The sequence below is a fragment of the Oppia nitens genome, unplaced genomic scaffold (genome assembly GCF_028296485.1).
Source record: "Oppia nitens isolate AA-2021 unplaced genomic scaffold, nextdenovo-longstitch-racon4-pilon3 scaffold9_pilon_pilon_pilon, whole genome shotgun sequence".
Classification (NCBI taxonomy): Eukaryota; Metazoa; Arthropoda; class Arachnida; order Sarcoptiformes; family Oppiidae; genus Oppia; species Oppia nitens.
Genome location: NW_026533253.1, coordinates 120,001 through 147,485, shown reverse-complemented (window position 1 = coordinate 147,485; position 27,485 = coordinate 120,001). Strand labels below are relative to the sequence as shown.

The following is a 27,485-nucleotide window of genomic DNA, read 5'->3' as shown; positions in this document are numbered from 1 at the left end:
TATATATATATAGTAAAATAAATCGTTAATAATAATTTTGAAACTAAACTTTTTTTTGAAACTTTTTTCTGTCAAATTGTATTTATAAATAAATAATCAATTAAATGAATGATACAGTGTATTAAAGTTTAGTTAATATAACTGTAATAATAATATTCAATACAAAACACATAAATATCAAGTAAAACACATACAAACATCTATTGGCGATATTTCATACTATTGTTTATAATGTATATAAACTTAAATTATGATATTATAGTAAACTATTAACTATTATTGTATAAACATAACATTTAAAATAATCAATGTTACAAATAAAATATAACTAAACATAAATATTATAACTAAAAAAATACTTAAACTTTAATTAATTAATTTTAAAAAAATTTAATTTTTTACTCATTATAATAGAAATATAATTGTTTTTTTTGTTAAACATTTAATTTATTTAATCATTAGTATATGATAGTTGAAACTTTGAATTAATCTCCTGAATAAATGTTTTTACAAATTTATATATATATATATATATTATTATTATTTTTATACAGATATTAGTATTATAATTATTATCCGACCATGGCAGCTTGTTGTTGCTGCTGAGCTCCTAATCCTCCAAAACCACCCAACCCTGCCTGTTGTTGTTGTGCACTCAAACCATAGGCACCGGGACCTCCATAAGCGCCAATAGCTGCCTGTTGCTGCTGCTGCTGTTGCTGAGCTCCAAGTCCTCCAAAACCACCCAACCCTGCTTGTTGTTGTTGCTGTTGTTGTTGGGCACTCAGTCCTAAACCGTAACCTCCGAGACCGCCACCATAAGCGCCAGTAGCTGCTTGTTGTTGTTGCTGTTGCTGAGCACCTAACCCTCCGAAACCACCCAACCCAGCTTGTTGTTGCTGTTGTTGAGCTGCCAGTCCATTACCGTATAGTCCGGGACCACCGATTCCGATACCTTAATCATAGTCAACCACACACACACATATATATAGTGTTTATATTATATATATGAAAAATCATAAATACCGTTAGCCAGAGCTGCCTGTTGTTGTTGCTGCTGCTGTTGTTGAGCTCCAAGCCCTCCATAGCCACCGATTCCTGCCTGTTGTTGCTGTTGTTGCTGAGCTGCCAGTCCAGTATCGTAGACTGCGGGACCACCGATTCCAATACCTGATCCACAATTACATACAGCAGAGTTTATATTATAAATATGGTTTTTTAAATAATAGTGATAAAAATTAGCAGAAAAACAGTAATGACAAATAAATAAGACTATGAATACCCGGTGCAAGAGCTGCTTGTTGTTGTTGCTGCTGCTGTTGTTGAGCTCCAAGCCCTCCATAGCCACCCAACCCTGCTTGTTGTTGTTGTTGCTGAGCTATCAGTCCCGCACCGTAGCCTCCGAGACCTTATTCATAATAAAGACAGATAACATATATAGTTATTATATATTTAAAAAATATAAATACCGTTTGCTAGAGCTGCCTGTTGTTGTTGTTGCTGCTGTTGCTGAGATCCAAGTCCTCCAAAACCACCCAACACTGCTTGTTGTTGCTGCTGTTGTTGGGCACCCAGTCCTAAGCCGTAGCCTCCGAGACCTCCATAAGCGCCAGTAGCTGCTTGTTGCTGCTGTTGCTGTTGTTGGGCACCCAATCCTAAACCATAGCCTCCGAGACCTCCATAAGCGCCAGTAGCTGCCTGTTGCTGTTGTTGGGCACCCAGTCCTGAGCCATAGCCTCCGAGACCTCCATAAGCGCCAGTAGCTGCTTGTTGTTGCTGCTGCTGCTGCTGAGCTCCCAGTCCTCCATGGCCACCGATTCCTGCCTGTTGTTGTTGTTGCTGCTGCTGCTGCTGAGCTCCCAGTCCTCCATGGCCACCGACTCCTGCCTGTTGTTGTTGTTGCTGCTGCTGCTGCTGCTGTCGAGAACCACCAAATCCATGCCAACCTCCAGGTGCACAATGTTGTTGCTGTTGTTGTTGTTGTTGTTGGCCACCAAATCCTCCAAAGCCTGGTTTCCTGTTTAGTAGACCACCAACAAAACTACCTAAATGTCCACCAAATCTACCCCCAGCTTGTTGTTGTTGTTGCTGTTGTTGTTGTTGGTTATGTTGTGGTCGCCGATTATCGCAATCCAAACCATGACCATTAGCGGACAGTACGTTCAACACCGCCATCAACAACAACAACTGTGTCAATAATATACCAATTTTTCTGACCATATTTTTCTTGTTGTTGAATAATTTAAAACTATTATTATTTTATTTAATTTTTTATAAATATATTTTCTTTTAATTTTTAATTAATTCTGTAACCAGTAGTTTCCGGTTAGCTTTATGGCTATGACTTTAGGAACGGTAGGTTTTTTTTACACCACATAAGGTTCTTCAACAACAAAAAAAAGGTATTGAATTTCATTGTGTTTTCTTTCCTAATGATTTTAAGTGATGTCGACAAAAAAAAAGTTGAAATTATTTTTTGTAATATATATATTAAAAAATAAACTATTTTTTAAAATTCTATTAACAATTAAATGTTTTAGTATTTATATATATATAACTATTTTAAACAATTTAATTATTTGTTTTATTATCTATTCTACAATATTATAGTTTATATATTATATATAGTTTTTTAATATTAGATTATTATTAAAGCAAAAAAAATTTTTTTTTAATTAATTACTAACTGTAAGATAGTTAGCTAACATATTGTAAATCATTAAAAATCATTACATACCATATCACTAAATTGCATTAAAACTTTACTTAATAATATACAAAAAAAATAATATTTAAATTATTTTTATTATAGTTTGTTTTTTTTTCTTAAAAAAATTGTAAATATATTTTAATTTATTGATTAATTAATATGATTACCAAAAAAAATTAATATAAATTAATTTTTATTTTGTTTAAATTGGTTTCCAATATTATATATGTCTTTTTAAACTTAAAATTACTTTACATTTATTAATCATTACAGTAATCACTTCAAAAATATTGTAATCTGTATTAAACTCTATGATATGACTATTATTATATTAGTAGTTATTATAATTAATTAATTAATTAAAAATTTTTATAATAAATGGTCAAAAAATAATTTCTAATCAAAATTCTGAATTTGTTTTTAGTTTAAATAATTGCAATTATTTTATAAAAATTTTTTTGTTATAAACAATATACATTTTATACAGTATATATATTTGTTTAAAATAATTTATAAGTTAATTTTTATCTATATTATTATTATTATTATTATCATTATCATAATAATTATAGTTTTATTAATAAAAATTAAATCTCATTTATATGTTTTAAAATTTTTATTATTATTATTATTATCCCATCAATGCAGCTTGTTGTTGTTGCTGTTGTTGTTGTTGTGCATTCAAACCATAGGCTCCGGGACCTCCATAAGCACCAATAGCTGCCTGTTGTTGCTGCTGCTGTTGCTGAGCTCCAAGTCCTCCAAAACCACCCAACCCTGCTTGTTGTTGTTGCTGCTGCTGTTGTTGTTGTGCATTCAAACCATAACCTCCGAGACCTCCATAAGCACCAATAGCTGACTGTTGTTGTTGTTGCTGCTGAGCTCCTAGCCCTCCTAGCCCTCCGAAACCACCCAACCCAGCTTGTTGTTGCTGTTGTTGTTGTTGTTGTTGGGCACTCAGTCCTAAACCGTAGCCACCGAGACCTCCATAAGCGCCAGAAGCTGCCTGTTGTTGTTGCTGCTGCTGCTGAGCGCCCAATCCTCCAAAACCACCCAACCCTGCTTGTTGTTGCTGTTGTTGCTGAGCTGCCAGTCCCGCACCGTAGCCTCCGAGACCTTATTCATAATAAAGACAGATAACATATATAGTTATTATATATATATAAATACCATTAGCCAGAGCTGCCTGTTGTTGTTGTTGTTGCTGCTGCTGCTGTGCACCCAATCCTCCAAAACCACCCAACCCTGCTTGTTGTTGCTGCTGTTGTTGTTGCTGAGCTGCCAGTCCCGCACCGTAGCCTCCGAGACCTTATATATAATAAAGACAGATAACATATATAGTTAGTATATATATATATATAAGATATAATTACCGTTTGCCAGAGCTGCCTGTTGTTGTTGTTGTTGCTGCTGTTGAGCACCCAATCCTCCAAAACCACCCAACCCTGCTTGTTGTTGCTGTTGTTGTTGGGCTGCCAATCCGGCACCGTAGCCTCCGAGACCTTATATATAATAAAGACAGATAACATATATAGTTAGTATATATATATATATATATAAGATATAATTACCGTTTGCTAGAGCTGCCTGTTGTTGTTGCTGCTGCTGCTGCTGAGCACCCAATCCTCCAAAACCACCCAACCCTGCCTGTTGTTGCTGCTGCTGTTGTGCGGAACCTCCAAAACCACCCAAACCTCCATACAGTGCATGTTGTTGTTGCGCTTGTTGTTGGCCACCGCCGAAACCACCGAAACCAGTAGCGGCTACTAGTTTTAACAACAGCGCCAATAATATAACAAATTTCGGCAACATTTTGAATATAATTTTTTAAAGATATATATATATATAACTAATTAATTAGTTTTTTATATATTTTTTAATATATATATATAATTTTATGTTAACCAGTTGTTGCCGACTGGCTATGACTATGGAAAAGGAACGGTATGTTTTTTTTGATGTTTAAATGTCGTCAAACAGTATGATTATAATTACACCATAAGGTTATGTATTGAATTTCATAAAGTTTTTTAAAAAAAACTATTTTTTTGTTGTTGTTGTCGGATGTGACCCAACAACACACACATACAAGTGATGTCGTGTCGACAAATGTGAGACTTATTATTAAAAATAATATATAGTTTTTTTTTAATTATCAATTTCGCCATTTTGTTTATTGATAATTTAATTTATTATTTAATAAAAAAATTTTTTATCATATATATTGTATATATAGATATTTTTTTGTTAACTATCTATATATTAGTGCATATTTTTTGAATAATTAATTTATAATTCAGTTTATATTTAATTGTTTTTTTTAATTTTTTTATTAAATGTAAAAATTGATAACTTATTAGAAAATATAATACATTACTTTTATATATATATATATATATATATTAAAGTGACTAAACTATATAAATTTATAAATATATATTATTTATTATAATTATAATTATTAAATATTACTAACTGCACTATAGTTAATAAAAAAAAAGTTAATTAAATTATTATTAGTAGTAGTATATATATCAGTAAAATGGCGCTTTAGCTAATTAAATGTCATAAAATTTAATATTAATTATAATTAATTGAATTAGTATTGTTAAAAATTGCATTTTATTTCACAATTAAATTTTTAAATAAATAATTTAGGACATTGACAATTTATAAATAACTTTTTTTAAATAAAAATCAATGATCAATTAATATAATCCCACTATTATTATTGATTTACATATTAATTGAATAAAATTTATTTTATATCATAATATTCATATGAATAGTATTTTTTAAAAAAAAATAATTAACTATTGATTAGTTATAAAGTAATTATTCATTTATTAATTAAATTATAGTCATATTTTGAGTCATATTTAATTTAATCAATTTAACAATCAATAAATACATAATAATTTAATTAATTTTTTTTATTATACATTAAATTAGTAGAAATAATATTATTTGTGGGAAAACAATATTTTTTTTAAAAATAAATATTTTATTATTGCTATCCTATTATAACAACTTGTTATTGTTGTTAACGACCTAAAACATCGCCTAAACCTTCTGTTTGAACGGTGACAGCATTAGGTCCTATTGAATAATAATAGAAAATGGGTTAAAATAAAAGGATAATCAAATTAATGGAAAGGTATGTTATGACATAATATATATTTATATTATTAGACAATGATTATGAATACCTTGTGTTGAGCCATTTGGTTGAGCTGTTGTCTGTTGGGATTGGGGTTGGGGTTGTTGAGGTTGGGGTTGGGGTTGGGGTTGGGGTTGGGGTTGGGGTTGGGGTTGGGGTTGTTGGGCTTGGGGTTGTTGAGGTTGGGGTTGTTGAGGTTGAGGTTGTTGAGGTTGGGGTTGTTGAGGTTGGGGTTGTTGAGGTTGGGGTTGTTGAGGTTGGGGTTGTTGAGGTTGGGGTTGTTGAGGTTGGGGTTGTTGAGGTTGGGGTTGTTGAGGTTGGGGTTGGGGTTGTTGAGGTTGGGGTTGTTGAGGTTGGGGTTGGGGTTGTTGAGGTTGGGGTTGTTGGGGTTGTTGGCCTTGGGGTTGTTGAGGTTGGGGTTGTTGGGCTTGGGGTTGTTGAGGTTGTTGGTGTTGGGGTTGTTGGGCTTGAGGTTGTTGGGCTTGAGGTTGTAGCTCAGGTTGGGGTAGAGGTTGGGCTTGGGGTTGAGGTTGAGGTTGAGCTTGAGGTTGTACTTCAGGTTGTGGTTGTGGTTGTGGTTGTGGTTGTGGTTGTGGTTGTGGTTGTGGTTGTGGTTGGGATTGTGGTTGGGATTGTGGTTGTGGTGTTGTTTGTTGTGTTGATTGTTGTGTTGGTTGTTGTGTTGATTGTGTCTCATGGTGGTGATGTTTATGTGGATGACTACCGCCAATCTGTTGCTGTTGTTGTTGCATTTGTTGGCCATCATTATCGCCGAAACCTTTGATCACTTGCTGTTGCATCTGTTTCTGAAAACCACCGAAACCGCCACTTTGTTGCTGCTGTTGTTGTTGTTGGCCACCAAATCCCGATTGAAATTGCATTTGCATTTGACCCATTGGTTGCATGGGTGCCCCGAAACCGTGTCCAACCAAACTTAAGACCAACACCATAGCCAACAATGATAGACCCATTTTTGTTTGTTGTTATTGTAGCTCTGGGTTAGATATTTAAATTTAGTTAAATTATTTAATTTTGTATAAATATATATAAACTATACTTTTATTTAGCTTTTATTATAACAACAATTATTTTTTTGAAGTTTAATACTATGCCTATTGACTAATAGAGATAAACTAAGACTGAAACTAGCATTTAATGGTTAAAAAGATTTTTAAGGAGAGACAGACCATAAGGTACTTAAAAAAAATAATTGTATTGAATTTCATTAGTTTTAATTACAATTATAATATTTTTTTTTTGACTGATTTCATCAAAAACGATTGACGTTAATAATTGCTTAATTATATTTAATTTAAATTATTGAAAAAATATTAATCAATATAAATTAGTAAAAAAAAAGTTTAGGGTTAAAATTTAGTAGTTTACAAATGTTTTATTATTATTATTTTTTAAAATTTATAATCAATTTAAACTTATTATTAAAAGTAGTATGTTATTTGAATTATTTTTTATTAAATACTTTTTAAATATAATATATAATCTATTATATATATATATATTAATTTATATACTGTATTTGGAAACTATAAGAGTACTTGTATATGTAAAAAATAATTTTTAATTTAATTACTACCTATACTATTTTTTAACAAATTTTAAATTATTAAAATTATTTTGTATAATATACTCTATATTATATATATATTTTATTTACGTTTTACATATTTAATTGAAATTATTTGATGATTTCAATGTAATTGTATCTTATATTAAATTTTACCGTATAATACTGTAATTTAACAAATGTTTATTAAAATTATAAAATATAGTTAAACTAATTTACATTTTTAGATCTTTTTTTTGCAATTATTAATAACTTTTTATTTTTTATAATTTAGTGATAAAATATATAGAATTTTTAAAATATAAACAAATTAAAATACTTTCATTTAATTTGTTAATTTAAATAATATCTACTAATAATTTGTCTTAATTGTCAATTTTTTCTTGTATTTTATAAGTTTGCAGATTATTTTATATCTAAAATCTAGAATTATTTATACAAAAATTATTTTATTATATATATATATATGTTAAATGTTACCAAATGTTTTGCAAAAATAAAATAATTAAATTATAATTAAACAAATATAACTTTATATCGATTAGTAATTTAGTAATGAAAATATCCTAACAAAAAAATGGCTAATAAAATATGTATGACAAGTATTGATAGCTTTATATACTAGTATATACTGTGTGTGTGTGTGTGTGTGTTGTGTGTGTGTGTGTGTGTGTGTGTGTGTGTGTGTGTGTGTGTGTGTGTGTGTGTGTGTGTGTGTGTGTGTGTGTAATATATTGTAATCTATAAACTCTCTGATAAAAGGTAATGGCTTTTAAATGGATGGATAGGTGTAGGTGTGTGTTGAGTGACAGATGAGATGCGGTATATGAGATGATTGTTGTATTATCTCTCTTTCTCTCTCTCTCTCTCTCTCTCTCTCTCTCTCTCTCTTTCTCGCTCTCTTTCTCTCAATTAATTGTCAATAGGATTGATAGTCGCATACAATAGAGAGCACCGTTAGATGGATGAGAGAGCACAGTTACCATAATAAAATACAGTACAGTATATTTAGACAAACTTTTGAAAACTCTATTGGGATTCAATATTCAAACAGTCTATACTCTATGTCTATGCAATGAAACTCTCTAATGAAAATAATTTTTATTTTCTATACAAAAATCTATAGCAATATATATAAAAACCTGGTTTAAATAATATATTGTAATGTTATTAATGTTATTAATTAATTATTATAATTAATTCATGCAATTTTAGTTTTTAGATATATATGTAATTTTGATATACAATTAATATACCTATTTTTGTATAACTATTTAATTTATAAAATATAAAAATAATATAGTATTTAAAGTATTTAAAAATAATACAAACTGTTTGTATTCAAAAATTTATAAATTTCTTTGTCTTATTAAATCAAAATTTATTTATTTAAAATTAAATAAACAAAACTATATATATATATTTTTTAAAGGTTTCAAATTATTAAAAAAGTTTTTTTTAGTTTCATTTTAATAATTATAATAATAATTGTATAACATATATATATTATTAATAGCCATAATTAAGCAATCAACTAAACGGTATTGTATTACTAAATACTATAATTTATTTGCATATAATAACAATAAGCACTTATCTTAGGTTTTTATTTTATTTTTTTGTATAGAAAAGCAAAACAAATATCGTTAAACAATAAACATAGCAATGATAATAAAATTAGAGGCTTTCAATTGTAATATATAATATATATATATATATATATATATATATATATATATATATATATATATATATATAYAGTATATACTTTATATGTATAATATTTATATACATTTACATAATACATATAAGCAGTTTATATATATATAATATATATATAGAGCCTATAAATAACTTAAAATTGCTAATATTATATACATAAAAATTGATTATACATTTCATTGTAGCCATTATTAGACTCATAATTTAATATTCAAAAACATTTATCATCGGTTTTATTAATATTATTATTTTTTATTATTATTACTATATAACAAAATTTTTCTCTAATAATGAATATAAATTCAATAGTTTAGTCTATGCCCTAAACGTTCAATAATTTTTTGTTGTTGATATATATATATATATATAGATTATACATAATAAAAAAATGTATTTTTTAATATTAAATATTATATAAAATATCATTTTTTATTTATTTATCAAACGATCAAATTATTATTAAACAAAAACGTATTAATTAAATGTGTATATCTTTTTTATATATCTAATACTATGTATTATATATTAATATTAGCGTCTAATGTATCTAATAAACAGTATAAATATATTATATACAATATATCTATGTGTTGTTTAATTAGTTTTGTAATATATACAGTATATATATTAAATACAGAGTTCAAAAAAAAAATTTCGGTCAAATTTATTAATTAAATCTATATATATATATTTGTTTATTACATTTAAACAGTGTAAATTAACAAATTTTTAATATTATAAAAAACTTATCAATAATATTTAATATACAATAAAATCTAAATGATTACCAGAATAATTAAATAATTTTCAAAAATCTATTTATTTATTTTTTTTATCAAATATGATTAATAAAGTTTTTCTAGTTTTAAATGTTAATTTTTGTACAAATTTATTTTTAATTTTACAAATAAACAGAAATATATAATTTTTTTTAATAATAAGATATAAAATACAACTACAGAGAAATATAGATTTAATTGTAAGTTTTAAATGTATTGTTTTTTTTATAAAAATATATATTTATATAATTTTGTCTCTTTTTGCTAATCATCAGTCTGTAGTTAAATGGAGATAAAAAAAACTTTGTTTTTTGTTTTAAGGGCTGATACCTAAAATACCACCAGTTTTTAGTGTATGTGTGTGTGTGTTGTGTTGGTATCTGTGGTGTTATTTAACTAATATATTAAATATTCATTTGCTTTTTGGGCTACAAAAAAAATTACATTAATAAAACCAAACAACAAAAAAAACAACAATCAAATGCTCAACTAATTAACATTAATGTTATTAATGGTGAATGTATTTTATATGATATTTAATTACATCAAGTATTAAATATGTATATATAAAAGCCTAAAAAGTCATAATAATAATAGTTGTAATAATCGTATAAAATAGATACAGTAATCTTATTATTATCATTATTTAACCTGGAGCATTATTGAAAAAAAATATTAGATTAATGTAAAATAGTTATCATATTTTAATTTTTTTCAAAAATGATACTAAATTTTATTTATTTAAAAAATATTTGTAAAGTATATATATATATATGGTATATATATTTTGTTGTTGTTGTTGTTGATAATGTTGGGTAAAAATTATTATTTTTATTGAATAATTCATTGATTTTTTTTTGAAAGTTAGTCGCAAAGATCATAGTTTCAAAAAAATAAATAAATAACCGGAAACTATCATATTTTTCAGTACTTTATATATATATATATAAAATGTTAAAACAATTTTATATTTTTTTGCTTAAACTTTCAAACATTATTCACTTTATATACAATATATAGTAATATCATTTGTATTACAATTACATTTATTATTATGTTTTAAGTTTAGAAAGATTATATTTAGATTATACTATATATATATATATATATATATATATATATATATATATATATATATATATATATATATATATATATATATATATATTTAGCATTATATTTATTTATAAGTAAATTTCATTTCTCATTGGTTTTTGCTCTTTTAAAAAAACTAAATAAAGAAAATAAAATATATAATAATTTTCTTTGAAAAAAATTTGAAATAAAACTTAAACATTTGACTTTAAATTTTTTGGTGTAAATTAGATTAGAAAAACTCAAAAAACGTGAAGTGTTTGAACAAATCGTTATTATCATTAATTTTGTCGATACACTACTACTACTACTACTATTAGTAGTAGTAGTAATAGTAATAGTAGTAATAGTTATACCTAACAAAAAAAACTATCAGTTTTTAATAAAAAAAATAGATTTTATTTTAGAAATATTTTGTTATTTAATAGAAATTTACATTTTTTAAAAAAAATATAACACAAAAAATGTTTTAATCGAAATTTGCAGTAAATTCTAGTAATTATTAAATACTATTATTAGTTATCAATAAAATTAATAATTAATTGAAGTTAATTGAAGCTATATTTAAGTTTATTATTTAATAAATATTAGTTTTATTTATATAACAAAATTATTTACTAAAACTTAATTTTTTTTTGAAAAAAGTTAATTTCATTGAAAATTTGTATAAATAAAAATTTTATTTAAAAACTACTCACACAATACATTTCAATCATATTTTATATATTTTTATAGTATTTTCTTATAAAGAAATAAACTTTTTATCATTTCATTGAATTTCATTTACTTTCAAAATAATTGTATCACTTATTTTATCAAATTTTAGATATTTATAATTTTTTTTATTAATAATTTTTTTATACATTTTAAAAAACATATTTAATATTTATATCGTAATACTGAGCACTAAATAATTTATTTATTTATATTTAAAAGAAATTTTATTTCAAAATTTAATTTTAAAAGTAATTTATTTATATATATAACTTATATTTATTTATTTATTTTTGTTTCAAGTCATTTCTTTTTCAAAAAAAAACAAAATAAAATTAATTGCAAAAATTAAAATTTTTCAAAATGTGTGTATAATATACAATATATATTTATATATATTTAAATATATTTAAATACAATATAAAAGCATTTTAACTTAAATACATTACAATTTGCAAAATGTGATTAAGAAAATGCATAATTAAATTAATTGTTTGAAAATTGCATTCAAATATATTGTTTGTTTTGTTTATTTTGTTTGTATGACTGTGTTATATATAAATTAAATTGTTTTTTATTTGAATTTATTTTAACAATCTATTAGTTGTTAATATAATATTAAACCTGAAATTTTTAATTATATATATATATTTTTTCTCTCTCTCTATCTATCTTTTATTCAATACAAATAAATAATCACTTATACATCTCATCTATTCAATGTGTATATATGTTTATATATTAAAAGTTTTAATTATTAGTTTAAATTAAATTAAATAAATAAATAAAATGTTTTTAACAATTGATGGTTTTTGAAAAATTTTAGGCACAATTAATGATTGTATTTTTTTTAACAATGAGTTTAACAATTCATTGTTGTATGTATTGTGTATTATATATATGATAATTATGTTTTTAGTTTTTCATTTTATTTTGTGGTACAATTTATTTGAGATGATTTAAAATGCTTGTTATGAAATAAATAATATATAATTTAGTATTTAATATTATGAAATATAGTGATTGCTTATATTGATTAATAATTACTGTTTAGATAATATGTGTATACTGTATGTTATCAATATATATTTTATGTGTGTGTGTGTGTGTTTTATATGTGTGTATAATATACATAATGTTTATCACAATTTTCACCAAATTTTTATTATAATATTATTATTATTGATTAATAATTTATATAACAATATATATATATATACAGTATATAATACTGTATATAAGTTTAATTTGTATATTATGTACAATAAATTATCTTATAAATTAATGACATATAATTTTGTATGTTATGCAATGTATGGTAAATATATATGTATATATAATTTTGTAAATTAAATGCAAACTTTTTTTTATTGATGATATTATCATATTATAGTGTTGTTACTGTGATTTTTTTATGTTTAAAAACATTATAATATAATCAAAACTTATTATTTTATTTTTGAAATAATAATATTAAAAAAAAATCCCATCACACACTGTTAGACCAATTTTATCTTTAATCATGTTTTATACTAATAATAATAATAATAATGATAATAATTATATAAATAATTTATATAATTTTTCATTTGAAAAATAAAAATGAAATAAATTAATAATAATTTTTTTGTGTAATTATAACTACATATTAATATTAATAATAATAATAATAATAATAACAAATAGAAATATATATATATTTATGTATTAATATATTTTTATTTTAAAGAGTAGTAGTTATAATAATAATAGTGTTTTATGAATACAAATGTCGCCATAAAAGCAATTGAAGTGCTATTGTTGTACATAACAGTTGCGGATATACTGTAAAAACTATCGGCGACCACAACAACAACGATGACGATGAAGAAGTGGCTATAAATATATATATAAATAAAAATAATGACACAAAATATATATCATATATATCAACAACAATGTACAGTATGGTTCAGTAATGATAATATTTTTATATTTATAAGAGAGTATTAAAAAAAACAGTAACTATTATATTAAGTGATAGTTGTGGTGATGGTGTTGATGTTGGTGGTGGTGGTAGTGATGTAGGTATTTATATAGTTGGGGGTGTATGGAGAGGGAAAGGTATGTCTTATGTTAGTAAAAAGGTTACAAACCTTGATGATTCAATAGTGGATAATAATTTTTTTCGTAACTATTTTCTCTATACTGTTGTTGTTGTCTATTGCCATCAAACAGCTCTTCATTAGACATGGTATACATCCTAGAGATGGTCGCTTCCCGGAGACAACAATAACAACAACATATAATTTATATATATATATCACAGTTTATTATTATTATTATTATAGATATAATTTATATATAAAGTAATAAAAAACACTTTTTAACACATACTCTCTCTCTCTCTTTCTTTCTAAAAACAAAACAACTATTAGATAACATAGCACTCTATGTTATGGCTTATGATATCTCTATCCATATATTTATATCATATCTCTCTCTCTCTTTCTATATGTGTGGTCATGTAGTGTGTGTTTGGTGTGATATATGTGTGTCACTAGAAAATACTATTAAAAGGTTTTTATATATATAAAAAAATATCAATAGATATTTTTTTCTATAAAAAATGTTGTTTTAACTAAACTTTTTATTATTATTATTATATAACATGTAATATTTTCTAATAAATTTTCTGCTATTTTCTATATTAATATACAGTATATATTATATATATATATATATATATATATATATCAATATATATATATATATATATATGCTGTCCTAAATATTGCCTGTATTTATAAATGATAAATATTTGTGTGTGTGTGTGTTATTTTTGTTGGTATTATTGCAATTTTAGTTGTTTTCGAGTTTGCCTTTAAGTAAATTTTATTTATTTTTAAAAACATATATATATATATTAAATAATATATATATATATATATATATATAAATTCTATACTAATGGTGTGTAAACTATATTGTCATTATGATTAATAGTGTTTATCATCATTTTTTACTATACAATAAAAAAAATACAAAATGTTTTTTCGTTGCTAATATAATAAATTATTATATCAAAATTCATATATATATATATACTAGTATTCAATATATAATAAAAATATATAGTAGTAGTATATTATATATTACTGTATATTAAGTCATGTTTGTCATAATGATTGTCTGGCAATTTGCAAAATGACATGACCTACCGGTGCATTTTAACTTCATGTTTCCTGATTGAAAATGCTCCTCAGTTACTGTAAAAATAATAATAATAATAATAATAATAATAATATTAGTAATAAAAGATATTTATAGATTGAAATTATGCATTTATAATGTAAATATGCAAATAATATTTTTTTTTTAATAAATATATTTATATAAATATATCAACTCATTATCATAGATTAACAACCAGTAAAATAAAATTGATAGCAAATTTTTTTTGCATTAAAAAAACAAAATTATAAATCAAAAAAAAATTTGTGCAATACTGTTTTTATTATTATTATTAATATTGATATTTGGGTTGCAAATTTTCATATTAAATTTTATATATATATATGTATATATAATGTGATGTTAAAGTGAATTAATGCTAAAATAGCCATAAAAAATATTTACTACAAAAAAAATTTGTTAGTTACTTAGTTATAGGTTTTTATACAGTATATATATATACTGTATATTTATTATATTTAATAACTTGTATTATATAATATTTAAAGTAAAACTGTGTGTATGTTTTTTTTTATTTTGCAGCAAATGTTTCAAAAATTGGATAAATATCATATCATATATATATATATATATATATATATTTAGTGTATATATTGTATATATATAATATATATATATAAAAGTATTGATGTTTATCTGCAATGATGTTATTAACATTGATTGAGTCATAAATAGACTGATAGTAAAACCTAATACTATTAAAATTTATTCATGAGATCTCAACTCTCAATAGGTGTACCTCTTTTTTTTTATATACAGTATATATTTTGTTGGCTCAAAAAATATAGTTTTTTTATTTATTAAATTCAAGAGATTTTCTTTTATATATATAAAATATACTGTAGTTATATTGGATTTAAATTTTGTGTTTTCTCTCCCTCTCTCTCTCTCTCTCTCTCTCTCTCTCTTTCTCTCTCTTTATCGTAAATAGACTTTTTTTTCCTTCACTTAAGTGTAGCAGAAAAAAACATAGTATACTGTATATACCGGTATATAGTATGTATGTATATTAGTCTACAGTATAGCTAAATATTCAAATTTTTTTAGATTATTTCCCATAAGTGGAAGTCAAACGACGGGTATTATATGTTTGTTAGAAAGAGAGAGAGAGAGAAAAAAAACTCAATCTCAAGTGTGTGTGTGTGTGTGTGTGTGTGTGTGTGTGTGTGTGTGTGTGTGTGTGTGTGTGTGTGTGTGTGTGTATGTAAGTGCCTATAGATTGTCTATACATTTATGACAAATTTTTATTTTTGTTTTACTGTTATTAATTTAAACGCTAATCCAAACCGTCTTTTGTAGGTCTAATAGTAAAAACAAAGTATATATTTTTACTTTTATTTTTTAAATCGATATCTTATATTATTTTATATATATATATATATATATATATATATATATATATATATATATATATATATATATATATATTGAATATATATATTTTAAAATGAAAATAAATTTGAATTATATGATAATATGTTGTATAATAGTCTGGTATAATAGTATCTCTCAGTTTAGCAGTCAAACAGTTCACTGATTTTTTTGTTTTGTTGAAATTGAAATAATAATAATAATACTGTACTTAATAAAACTACTACTGATAGATAGTACAGTATATATATATATATATATATAAAGATTTAGACAAATTTATATTGAGCTTATAAATTGTCTTAACTGTTATTATTATTTTTGTTTATTAAAATTAATGTCACTCTTAGGATCAAATTGTGCTAAAAAGCAAATTTATTTTCATGTGTATGTATGAGTGTGTGTGTGTGTGTGTGTGTGTGTGTGTGTGTGTGTGTGTGTATGTATGTGCGTGTGTGTGTGTGTGTGTGTGTGTGTGTGTGTGTGTGTGTGTGCATTGCGCGAGAAATTAAATAAAAAACAGTTTTTTATTATTTAACAAAAATTATATATATATATATATCTATGCGTTAATGACATCTAATATAACTTAATTAAGACAACTGGTGAAAGTATTCATTATTGAAAATAATGATAATAATACTGTAATAATAATAATAATAATAATATAGTAGTATAACAAATACTATACCGATTTATTAAAGGGTATAAATCATTAAATAATAATTATTATTTAATACAATATTATACAGTATTATATAGAGATGTGTAAATAAAAATTAATAACCAGAAAAGGTATTCAATAATATAAATATTAAAATACTAATAATTATGATATACTATAATATTCTAATAAATTAATATAATATATATACTGTATATAAATTTATATATCAGTTATGTATTTTATATTTACCGATAAATCTGAGTCCCAGTGTTGATGTCTCCAAACCATTGGAGTGAACGGTAGTATTGGAGGCAAACTCGTACTTATTGTCGGCCTATAATCAGTTGATAATAAAAATTAATTTTTTTTTTAAAATGTTTGTTTTCGCAATACATTTACTAATTAAAACGAAAATTATATATACATTTTTTTTTTAAAAAAACATAGTATAGCTATACATATATTTTTTTTTAAAAAATTAATTCACTCAAAGTCTAACACGAAAAGCGTTAATAATAATGTATTAAATTAAAATGAATTATCGCTTAAAATTATTTTTTATTTTTATTTTTTTTTGGTTAATTAAAAGTTTAATTTACCGATTGTTCATTAATGTACCAACGTAATAGTGCCGCTATATATATATACATACATATATATAGACATAAATATATGCATATATATATTGTATATACAGTATAAATGTATGGTTGTGTTTGTGTTGTATAAATAATAGGCCGCCAAACCATTTGGTGTAATTGATTTAAAATGCATTAAATTAATTAAAAAAAAAAATTTTATATTATAATTATTATAATAATAATAATAATACTAAAAACTAATACTACAGTACAAACCGGGTTTGCTTTTAGCTGATATACAGTTGAGTTCAACAAGACTTCCCACATTATAATTGGCTTTACTGCCGGTAATCTTTGGCCCTTCACTCGGAAGCACTGGTAGATAGTAGTAGTAGTAGTAGTGGTGATAATAATGGACGACAACAATTGGTGTGTCCGACCATTTTTTTTATTTGTTAGACATTATTATTCAATGCTTATTACTATTTTATTAGCATTATATTCATTCATTCATTCATTCATTCACTCACTCTCTCTCTCTCTCTCTCTCTCTCTCTCTCTCTCTATCTCTCTTCAAATAACAGTTGGATTTTTCTTAATTATCTCTAAATACATAACACCACACATACATACATAAGCACACACATACATAACACACACACACACACACACACATCCATACATAAGCACACATCCATACATAAGCACACACATACATAAGCACACACACACACACATCCATACATAAGCACACACATACATACATAAGCACACACACATACATACATACATACATAAGCACACACACAGATTGACTGACTGAATGTAATCAATTGTACTATCAATTTGCCATTCATTTGGTATATACTGTATATATCATCCATGAATAGCACCGGCATCTCATCACATCATCATCACTGCATCACTCACTGGTAGTTAATTAATCATTCACTTACCAAATACCTGAAACAAATCATCAATTAAAACAAGTGTTAAATTCCGGTGAGAATTCAAGTAGTATTAGTAGTAAAAAGATAATAAATAATTTGCATAAAATTGATGCTAAAAAAATAATTGTTTTTTTTGGTGGTTCTCTATGTAATGTAAATTAGAAAAATTTAACGTATTTTCTTCCAATATTTTTTTTTATTTAAATAATTGATAACACATTTTTGTGTGAGACTTATATAATAAATTTATAATGTTGTTGTTAGTATTAAGTTTATAATTTAATTAAAGTTTTTTTTTTGTGTTAATGATGATAAAAATTTGACTACTTTTTTTTTGGGGGGGGGGAGGGGGTGAGTCGTTGTTTTTAATTAATAAATTTTGATTATATAATTCAATGGCGACAATATTAATAATAAATATAAGTAATATTAATAATTATAGTATAAGTAATACTAATAATAATATTTAAATGTGTTTATATCATACATTAGAGAATTATCATTATATATATATATATATTACATAATTTATTTAATTTACAAATGTGTGTAAATTTTTTGTGTGTGTATTTACATTAAAAGCACATAATAATAAAAATCTCATTTTTGATATATTAGTTTTTATATATAATTTATATTATTTTTTTTGTTTAAAACAAAAAACTAATAAAAACAATTGACATTATTCTAGTGTTACTTATATTGTCACTGATAATGATATCAATTTTTATTTTGCTAACACAAAAAAAATCAATTCAAATGGGATTTAGAGTTAGATTTTTTTTCATTATTATTATTATTATTCAAAGGCTACCAATTTTTTTTTTAAAAAGGCTTACAATTTTTGAGCGACAAAAGTCCGATAAAATAAATTTTTTATTTTACTAATCAAGTATTAAGCGATAAAACAATAATATAATATATTGTGTCTGATGTTGTGTGAAACAAGTTTTTAATTAATTTTAATATTTTTTATTTTATAATAATAATAATAATAAAAACTAAATAAATAAATAAATCTAAAACTTTATATAATTTATGTATGTATGTGTTTACATACATTGTGTAGTATATCAACAAAAATAAAAATAAAACACAAATTTTGTCATAGATTTTATTTATTCATACATATAATAATTTTCTATACTATAAGTACAGTACATAACTATATATATATATTTTGTTTTGTTTTTTTAGTGTTTTTAGTGTTTTTGTTTTACTGTTTGCCTTATTATATAGTTTTCTGGTAAATAACTAAACTTTGATTTTATCGGATCAGAAAAGCGATAGTTTTATCTCAAAAACTTTTGCTTCAATTTTCTCACTCATTCATAGATTTTTTACTTACTCTCTCTCTCTCTCTTTCTCTCTCTCTCTCTCTCTCTCTCTCTCTCTCTCTCTCTCTCTCTCTATCTCTTTCTCTCTCTCTCTCTCTCTCTCTCTAACCATTCAATGTATTGCTAAATAACATCAATGAGAGTTAAAGAGTAAACTTTATATATATATATATGTGCTATAACTTATATACTCAAATAGTATGGATGGATACTAACCATATAAGCTTTATATATCATTACATATATTATATATACGGTCTATAACAGTATATATACATCTTTAAAAGCTCAGTCTATTTATGGAAAGTTAGTATTTTTTTTAAAAAAGATATTTTTTATTTTGAGTTTAAAACTAAAGTGAGTGCCAGTAAGCTATATATCTATCGTTTTTGATGATAGTATGGATTTTATACATAAATTTCTCTCTCTCTCTCTCTCTCTTCAACTTTTACTATCATCTTTAACCATCGATTATGTGTAAAATTTGTTGGCAATTATTATAGTATTTTGTTTGATATTTTACACAAACATAAAAAACTTTACTTATTTTTTTTTAGAAAAAAAATTGAGAAAAAATAGATATACTTTAGTGATATACAGTTATTTGTTGGTCAGGTATTTGTTGCACACATATAAATACAATATATTACATACATATCATAATACAGTAGTTTTTTTTCATTATTTATTTCAAAAGCCCTATCAATGACAGACACAATAAGTCTACTATTTGTACCAAAAAATATAAACTTTATATATATATATATATATTTTCCATACAATCTCTTTATCAAATTGTCTGTGTATTCAAAATAATTATATAATAGTTTTGGATGAAAAAAAATTCAATTTTTTTTTTGTAAAAATATATATATATTTCTCATATCTTTTATGTATATAAATCTTTTTTATTTTGTTATGTCATTCATTATTGTTGTTGATATTCAATGGGTACTCAATATATATATACATAAGCAGTACATAATATATATATATATATAGAAAAAATTGATCACAAAATACAAAAAAAATAAAATAATATTAAATTAAAACTTACTTTCATTTCTTTGAATTCCTCAATAGTAGTAAATTCTTGAGCGATGAAAATGAAATTAATAGTAATAATAATAATAATAATAAAATAGTGGTAATAATGTTAGTAACAACAAAAAAATAAATAAATAACTAAAATAAAAGACAATAAAAATATTTTTTGTGTAGTAATTCAATGATTACCCGGAGCTTCGGCAGACACCTCGCATCTGTGCAAATAAATAAATAATAAAAAAATAATATATAAATATATACACATAAAAATAAGATGATAATAATAATAATACTATAGTAGTCTAAATAGTAGTTAATAAAAATAAAAATAATTGTAATAAAAGAAAAGCAAAATAACTAGTACTCGACAATATTATAGATTAGATTAGATTTTTATTTAGTTATTAAGTTATTTGAGAGAAAATTAACTTAAATTCCTAAGGATTAGACATATATTTATATTTATACAATTCAGTGACCAAATTGTCAGGATTTTAGGTCATTAAGTGCTCTCCAATTATCATAGATTCAACATTATTTTGTTGTTAGTTTTTTACTAAATATAATAATAATAATAATAAAATCAATACTAAAATAGTAGAGAGAGAGAGAGAGAGAGAGAGAGAGAGAGAATATTCTGTACATATTATATATATAAAACTCACTACTTTTATGGGATACCATATAATCCATATGTATGTATGTATTTATGTACAGTAGGTATGTATGCATTATATAATAAATATATGTAATGTGTGTGTGTGTGTATTGAAAGCAAAAACAAAATAATAATAATAATAATAAAAATCTATTTTATCATTTATGTATGGTTTGTTATTATTTGTTATTATTTGTGTTTTATTTTCTCTTATTTTTTTGTTAAAACTACTACACTGTTTCAAAGTTAATAATAATAATAATAATAATAATAATATAAAGATTAATCAATAAAAAGCACTCGAGTCTTAAATATGATGTTTTATTTCATTTTAATATTGATATTTATCCCAACACTATATACAGTAGAAATTCTGTAATAGTTAAGTAACAAAACTCTTATATAACTATACACTCAATATATTTTATTATATATATATTTAGCTGTATTAAGTTTTATATTGTATAATATTTATATGTTATATAATCGACAGTACAGTTAGTTAGTTAGTTAGTGGGTATACTTATATACAGCCGATACACACACACATACACATACACATACATACATACATAATGGGCACATACCATATGAATGGTATGGCTTATTAAAATATATATATAATATCAAATACTGTATATCCGTATAGTTGATATTAAATACACAATAATATAGTTATTATAGAAATATTTCATTTTGTTGTTGTTATGTGAGATACAAATGACTGAATAAATATAAATAAATGAATAGTTTTTTTTGGTGCAAAAAATTACATAAAACTCCAATTCATTTAATAGACTTAATATCTATAATTAAGATAATATTGTGTAAGTACTGTATGTATATATATGTGTGTGTATGTGTGTGTGTGTGTTATTGATATATGATTTATATATAATTTTATATATTTATAAAATATTTTAATATAATTTTTTGTTTGTTTATTTTATAGTAGAGTACAGTTATTTAAAAAACAAAAATACAGTAAATCATAGATTTATTATTTAAAATAAAACTTAAATATTAAAAAACTTTATAACAAAAATAGAAAAAATAGTTTTTTTTTTTTTAAAAAGTAAATGTTATTTATATTATATAGTACTTTATATTGATTTATCTGTAAAACTATATATTTTTTAATATACTGTAAACAAAATTACACCAAAAAAACACAATGCAATTAAATTACAATTTATGTTTTTTTAGTTTTATTGTACAATAAAGTTATTATAATAACAACAACAAAACTATAATTTTATAATTTAAATACAACAACAAATGATTGATAGACATCATTGATATTTTAAATCAATAAAGAGTTTAAAACCTGGGCTTAACTTTTTATATATATATTAGATCATTATATATAATATTTATATATATTGTCTAAACATTAATAGTCTAAAGTATTAAATAATTCCACAAATTGTAGTCTTTATTACTTAATAAATATATAAATAACAAAATAAAATTAAAGTCTAAGTAAAGAGTCTAACTGTAAGAGAGAGAGAGAGAGAGAGAGAGAGAGAGAGAGAGAGAGAGAGAGACTAACAATTGGAGATAGAAATGGTTTACATTTTTATTATTGTTTTATTTCTTAAAAACAAAAAAATATATATAATTTATTATATCATTTTTTAAGAGTATAAGTGTTTATATCTAATGTTTATATACATTATATTACATATCGTTTATATTATTATTATTATTATTATACAATATTGTCTGTTATAGCTTACAATATGTTGTGTGTGTGTGTGTGTGAATTGATGGACAAAATTGAATGAAAACATAAATTTATTTCAACAATAATATGATGATATTATTATTATATATATATATATATATATATATATATATATATATATATATATATATATATATGATGTCTATAAATGTTTTTTTGTGCCTTTAGTTTTACTAACATTTTTTCTGTAGTTTTATTTTTAAATACATGTGTTTAAATAGTAAGAGAAAAGTATATATATATATATATATATATATATATATATATATATATATATATATATATATATATATATATATATATATATTTCATTGAAGAAAAAAACACAATAAATCAAAATTTACAAAAAGAGTCGCTTAAACTTTAATGTAAAGTATTTATTATTATTTTCAAGTCAAAAGTGCCATCAATTTTGAGTAAAAACTTATAAATAGGTTTTTTGTGTTAAAAATAATATTTCCTACTTTTATTTATTTTAGTTTTTTTGTTGTATTTTTCTATATCTATATATTTATTTGATTTGTTATCTGTTGTAACAAATAAATGTTTTGTAATAATAATAATATATTACTAATATTAATATAATAATTCAATTGAAATAAATAAATATATCCTATTATTGCTATCTATTTATCTATGTGTGAATATAATTTATTATTATTATTATTATATAACATTAATTTATTATAACAAAATAGCTTATTGTTTTTTGAAAATAAAATAATTATAAATTATACTAAAAATATAGTCCAATAATTGTTTGATAAATCGTATATTATAAGTGAATATCAATTGTTTTATTACACTATTATTAACAATTAATTTCTTTTTCTGAAAATAATAAAAATTATAATTTTTATACTATTATTATTATTAATTATCACATAATAAGCAAAACACTAGATTAATTAGCAATAAATATCAATATATTAAAATTTTTAAAATACAATATAAACTAATTAAAGTATAACATTACTGCTTTACTGTATATATATATATATATACCTGTACTGTATATTCAAAACTATAAATTTTTTTTAATTTTTTTATTAGTATAGTGTTTGGCTATGTTTTGAAAACTTGAATGATTGATAAATATTTGTATCACAGAGTCATTAGTAGTGCTCCGCAAACATTACTATTTATTTATTTATTTTTTGTTTTTATTTGTTTGATTTGTAATTCATTTGATGGCCTAAAACACTATATCATTGCCTCTCTATCTCTTACTCTCTCTCTCTCTCTCTCTCTCACTCACCCACTAACTCAGTGTTGTTGTTGATGTAGTCAATGATGAAAAAATCTAGTCTTACTTTTTTTTGGTTAATTGCTTGTAATTTATTTTTATGTGAATCTTATGTGGTTTTGATATTTATATAAATTATATATCTATATACTATATATATATATAATAAATAAGTATTAATATACGTTTATAGTGTGTATTAGTTTAAGTACTAAAAAATTATATATAATAATAAATCAATAGTTAAGTCGATTAACTACTTATTACTAAAGTATTACTACTATTAACTATAACTATATATTAAACTTGTCTACTGATTACTAAATTAATATCAGATTTTTTTTCTATCGTCAAAAAAATGTATTTTTAATTTAAGTAAAATAAAGATATCATATTAAATATTATATATTAAATAAATATATATATATATTAAAAAAAACTAGAGATAATTTATGATTTGTTTTTATGTCACTTATTATCAGAGAGTGATGAAAACAAGTGTATCATTTATTATTAGATATATAATATTATATTTATACTAAATTATATGCACACACAAAAAATAGCATACATTTAATAATAAACGATTCCTTAAGGACTAACTGACTGACTGTCTACTACTACTACTACTACTACTACTACAGTACATGTAGGCAACTGTAAGCAACGATATAAACATATTTTTATGGCTTTAATACTAAGCAAAAATATTTGAGTGAAAATAAAATAAAAAGTTTTTCTCAAATATCTCTGAAAAAACCACATACACATCAATGGTTTGCCATATATTATATAATATTGTGTGTGTGTGTGTGTGTTAGTTGTACTATGAATTTATGTATGGTTTAGATGTACATTACTATTACTTTTATATATATATCTATTGAATTATAGACAAACTGCTGGCCCAAGCAATCATAGTCATATATAGATACTGTATATATATGCACACACATGTAGTTATGTCGATATGTGGTTGTCAGCTCCCGACACACACACACACACACACACACACACACACATAGTATACATCAATTGATTTATTATTACTCACACCGTTAGACAATTAAATACTCGATTTATTGCTTAATAATCTCTTTTTTTTTTGCTCTCTCTCTCTCCTAACACTTCTAACACATTTAACACATAATAATAATAATCAAAACATTTCTCACAAAACATAACAAGAAATAGTTGTCAAATAATTTTTTTTATCATATATTACTAATTTTTTTAGTTATATATATATTTATTTTGGTGGGAAAAATACCTGTAAATTCCGGCTGAACTCAAGTTAATGTTTTTCAAGAAGACTGTGTGTGGACCAGATCGGGACAGATCTACTCGGATGCCGGGCATCGGTAGATATTGAGCTAAATTTTGGGTATTATTAGTATTATAGTTATTATTATTATGATATATAATTTTAAGGAAAAAAAATCAATTGATGATTGAAAAAACCTGGAGGAAAATCTGCCGGAACGTAACGATAAAATTCCTCATCATTTTTGTACCTATTTTTTTATTTTTTATAAAAAATTTTAGTGATAAATAATTTTAAATAATTATATATTTTTTATTTTTTTAAATATAATAATATTTATACCATTTAACTGAATATAGTTTTTCATTGTCTAATTCAAAACTACATGTCATCTCAATGCTCTCACCCGCCTGTGTCTGATCCGGTACATCGATGGCTTCAAGACTATTATTATATGAAAATTAAATATTTAAAAAAATAATGTGAAAATAGTATTCAAAAAAAATAATTTAATTAAATTGAAATAAATTAGTATTAAATTTAAATTTATTATATTAAATAATTGTGTTATTTATTTTATTTATTTATTTTTTTTAATAATTAAATACTTGATTAGATTATATGCAAAAAAAAATAACTTTAACAAAGTACTGGTTTCTATAAGTGTATAATAAATTGTGTTATTTTTTTGTTTAGTTTTTTTTGTTGTTGTTGTTATGTGTGTGAGTCTCTCAGCAGTCATTGAGAAATGGCTTTTAAATTGGATGTTAAAAAAATTGTTTGCATAGAATATTCCGTGTCTTTTCTAAAAAAAATATAACTAATTTTATTTTAGTTTTTAAAAAAAACTTAAATTTAATTTTTCAAACACATAGACACTAACACTAATGTATTTAAATAAAAAAAAATAATTTTATCTCATTTAATACAAGTATAATACATATCATCTTTTTAATAAAAGATGTAATTGAATAACATTTTTTATTTTATTTTTCTGAATATAAAAAAACTTAAACTCACAATAGACTATATATATATACATATAAATATATATATATTTTTTAAAACAACTTTTTAATTCATAGGCTTTTAGTGCTAAAAGATTTGTCAAAACAGTGAGTAGAAAGTATAGTATAAATAGTTGTAATAATAATAATAACGATAATAAGTTTTGTTGTTATGATTCAATGAAAATATAATTATTATGCATTTATAATTGTATGTCTAACTGTAACACACAATTACAATTATTGTACTATACTTATGTTAAACTATGATATATACTTTACATACAAACAAAAAAAAACAAGATATATATATATACAGTAATAAAATATATACAATAGATGTATATATATATATATCACTGACTTTCACTTTTATTTTTTCTCGCATACAAATTGTTAATAACAAATGAGAGACACTAAACTATGATTTTTTTGTTTAAAAATTCAAAACTTGTACACAAATTAATAGTGCAATGAGAGCGTGAATTTTAATTATAAACAAACCATTGAATACTAAAATCAAAGTCAGATTGACTGACAATAATATACAGTACAGTACTCTATATAATAATATAACAGTTAGTATTAAAAATATTATAGTTGCTATACTT

The 27,485-nt window shown here is 23.1% G+C and overlaps 4 protein-coding genes across 4 annotated transcripts in view; all 4 read right to left on the bottom strand.

Annotated features, from left to right (window-relative positions):
• Positions 1–527: 527 nt before the first annotated feature.
• Positions 528–2,336, bottom strand: LOC128964494 (spidroin-1-like). Its single transcript, XM_054311103.1, has 4 exons — positions 1,470–2,336; positions 1,283–1,408; positions 1,027–1,170; positions 528–955 (listed from the first exon to the last, which is right to left on the bottom strand). The coding sequence occupies exons 1-4, from the start codon at positions 2,218–2,220 to the stop codon at positions 573–575; spliced, it is 1,404 nt and encodes a 467-aa protein (XP_054167078.1). The 5' UTR covers positions 2,221–2,336; the 3' UTR covers positions 528–572.
• A 976-nt stretch (positions 2,337–3,312) lies between these two features.
• On the bottom strand, positions 3,313–4,545 carry LOC128964497 (spidroin-1-like). Its single transcript, XM_054311110.1, has 4 exons — positions 4,282–4,545; positions 4,084–4,212; positions 3,881–4,018; positions 3,313–3,826 (listed from the first exon to the last, which is right to left on the bottom strand). The coding sequence occupies exons 1-4, from the start codon at positions 4,520–4,522 to the stop codon at positions 3,342–3,344; spliced, it is 993 nt and encodes a 330-aa protein (XP_054167085.1). The 5' UTR covers positions 4,523–4,545; the 3' UTR covers positions 3,313–3,341.
• A 1,064-nt stretch (positions 4,546–5,609) lies between these two features.
• Positions 5,610–7,049, bottom strand: LOC128964498 (protein TsetseEP-like). The gene is made up of 3 exons (XM_054311111.1): positions 6,928–7,049; positions 5,920–6,864; positions 5,610–5,809 (listed from the first exon to the last, which is right to left on the bottom strand). Exons 2-3 carry the CDS (start codon positions 6,839–6,841, stop codon positions 5,754–5,756), a joined length of 978 nt encoding a protein of 325 aa, XP_054167086.1. The 5' UTR covers positions 6,842–6,864; positions 6,928–7,049; the 3' UTR covers positions 5,610–5,753.
• A 6,472-nt stretch (positions 7,050–13,521) lies between these two features.
• LOC128964661 (uncharacterized) overlaps positions 13,522–27,485 on the bottom strand; it is a 37,663-nt gene continuing 23,699 nt past the window's right edge. The window contains exons 3-15 of the mRNA XM_054311298.1: positions 26,476–26,524; positions 26,210–26,311; positions 26,065–26,117; positions 25,874–25,976; positions 21,142–21,167; positions 20,963–20,997; positions 18,575–18,581; positions 17,895–18,062; positions 17,637–17,671; positions 17,287–17,371; positions 14,966–15,013; positions 13,901–14,020; positions 13,522–13,640 (exon numbers count right to left, since the gene is read on the bottom strand). Coding sequence (XP_054167273.1) covers positions 13,522–13,640; positions 13,901–14,020; positions 14,966–15,013; positions 17,287–17,371; positions 17,637–17,671; positions 17,895–18,062; positions 18,575–18,581; positions 20,963–20,997; positions 21,142–21,167; positions 25,874–25,976; positions 26,065–26,117; positions 26,210–26,311; positions 26,476–26,524 — 950 coding nt within the window. The remainder of the gene's footprint in view (positions 13,641–13,900; positions 14,021–14,965; positions 15,014–17,286; positions 17,372–17,636; positions 17,672–17,894; positions 18,063–18,574; positions 18,582–20,962; positions 20,998–21,141; positions 21,168–25,873; positions 25,977–26,064; positions 26,118–26,209; positions 26,312–26,475; positions 26,525–27,485) is intronic.

What these genes read in the sequence shown, in the direction of transcription:
- LOC128964494 (XM_054311103.1), bottom strand. Translation starts at nt 2,220, where the DNA reads ATGGTCAGAAAAATTGGTATATTATTGACACAGTTGTTGTTGTTGATG. An exon ending in ACAGGCAGCTCTAGCAAACG is followed by an intron (nt 1,409 to 1,469) that starts GTATTTATATTT and finishes ATTATGAATAAG; the next exon opens with GTCTCGGAGGCTACGGTGCG. An exon ending in ACAAGCAGCTCTTGCACCGG is followed by an intron (nt 1,171 to 1,282) that starts GTATTCATAGTC and finishes ATTGTGGATCAG; the next exon opens with GTATTGGAATCGGTGGTCCC.
- LOC128964497 (XM_054311110.1), bottom strand. Translation starts at nt 4,522, where the DNA reads ATGTTGCCGAAATTTGTTATATTATTGGCGCTGTTGTTAAAACTAGTA. An exon ending in ACAGGCAGCTCTAGCAAACG is followed by an intron (nt 4,213 to 4,281) that starts GTAATTATATCT and finishes ATTATATATAAG; the next exon opens with GTCTCGGAGGCTACGGTGCC. An exon ending in ACAGGCAGCTCTGGCTAATG is followed by an intron (nt 3,827 to 3,880) that starts GTATTTATATAT and finishes ATTATGAATAAG; the next exon opens with GTCTCGGAGGCTACGGTGCG.
- LOC128964498 (XM_054311111.1), bottom strand. Translation starts at nt 6,841, where the DNA reads ATGGGTCTATCATTGTTGGCTATGGTGTTGGTCTTAAGTTTGGTTGGA. An exon ending in ACCAAATGGCTCAACACAAG is followed by an intron (nt 5,810 to 5,919) that starts GTATTCATAATC and finishes ATTATTCAATAG; the next exon opens with GACCTAATGCTGTCACCGTT.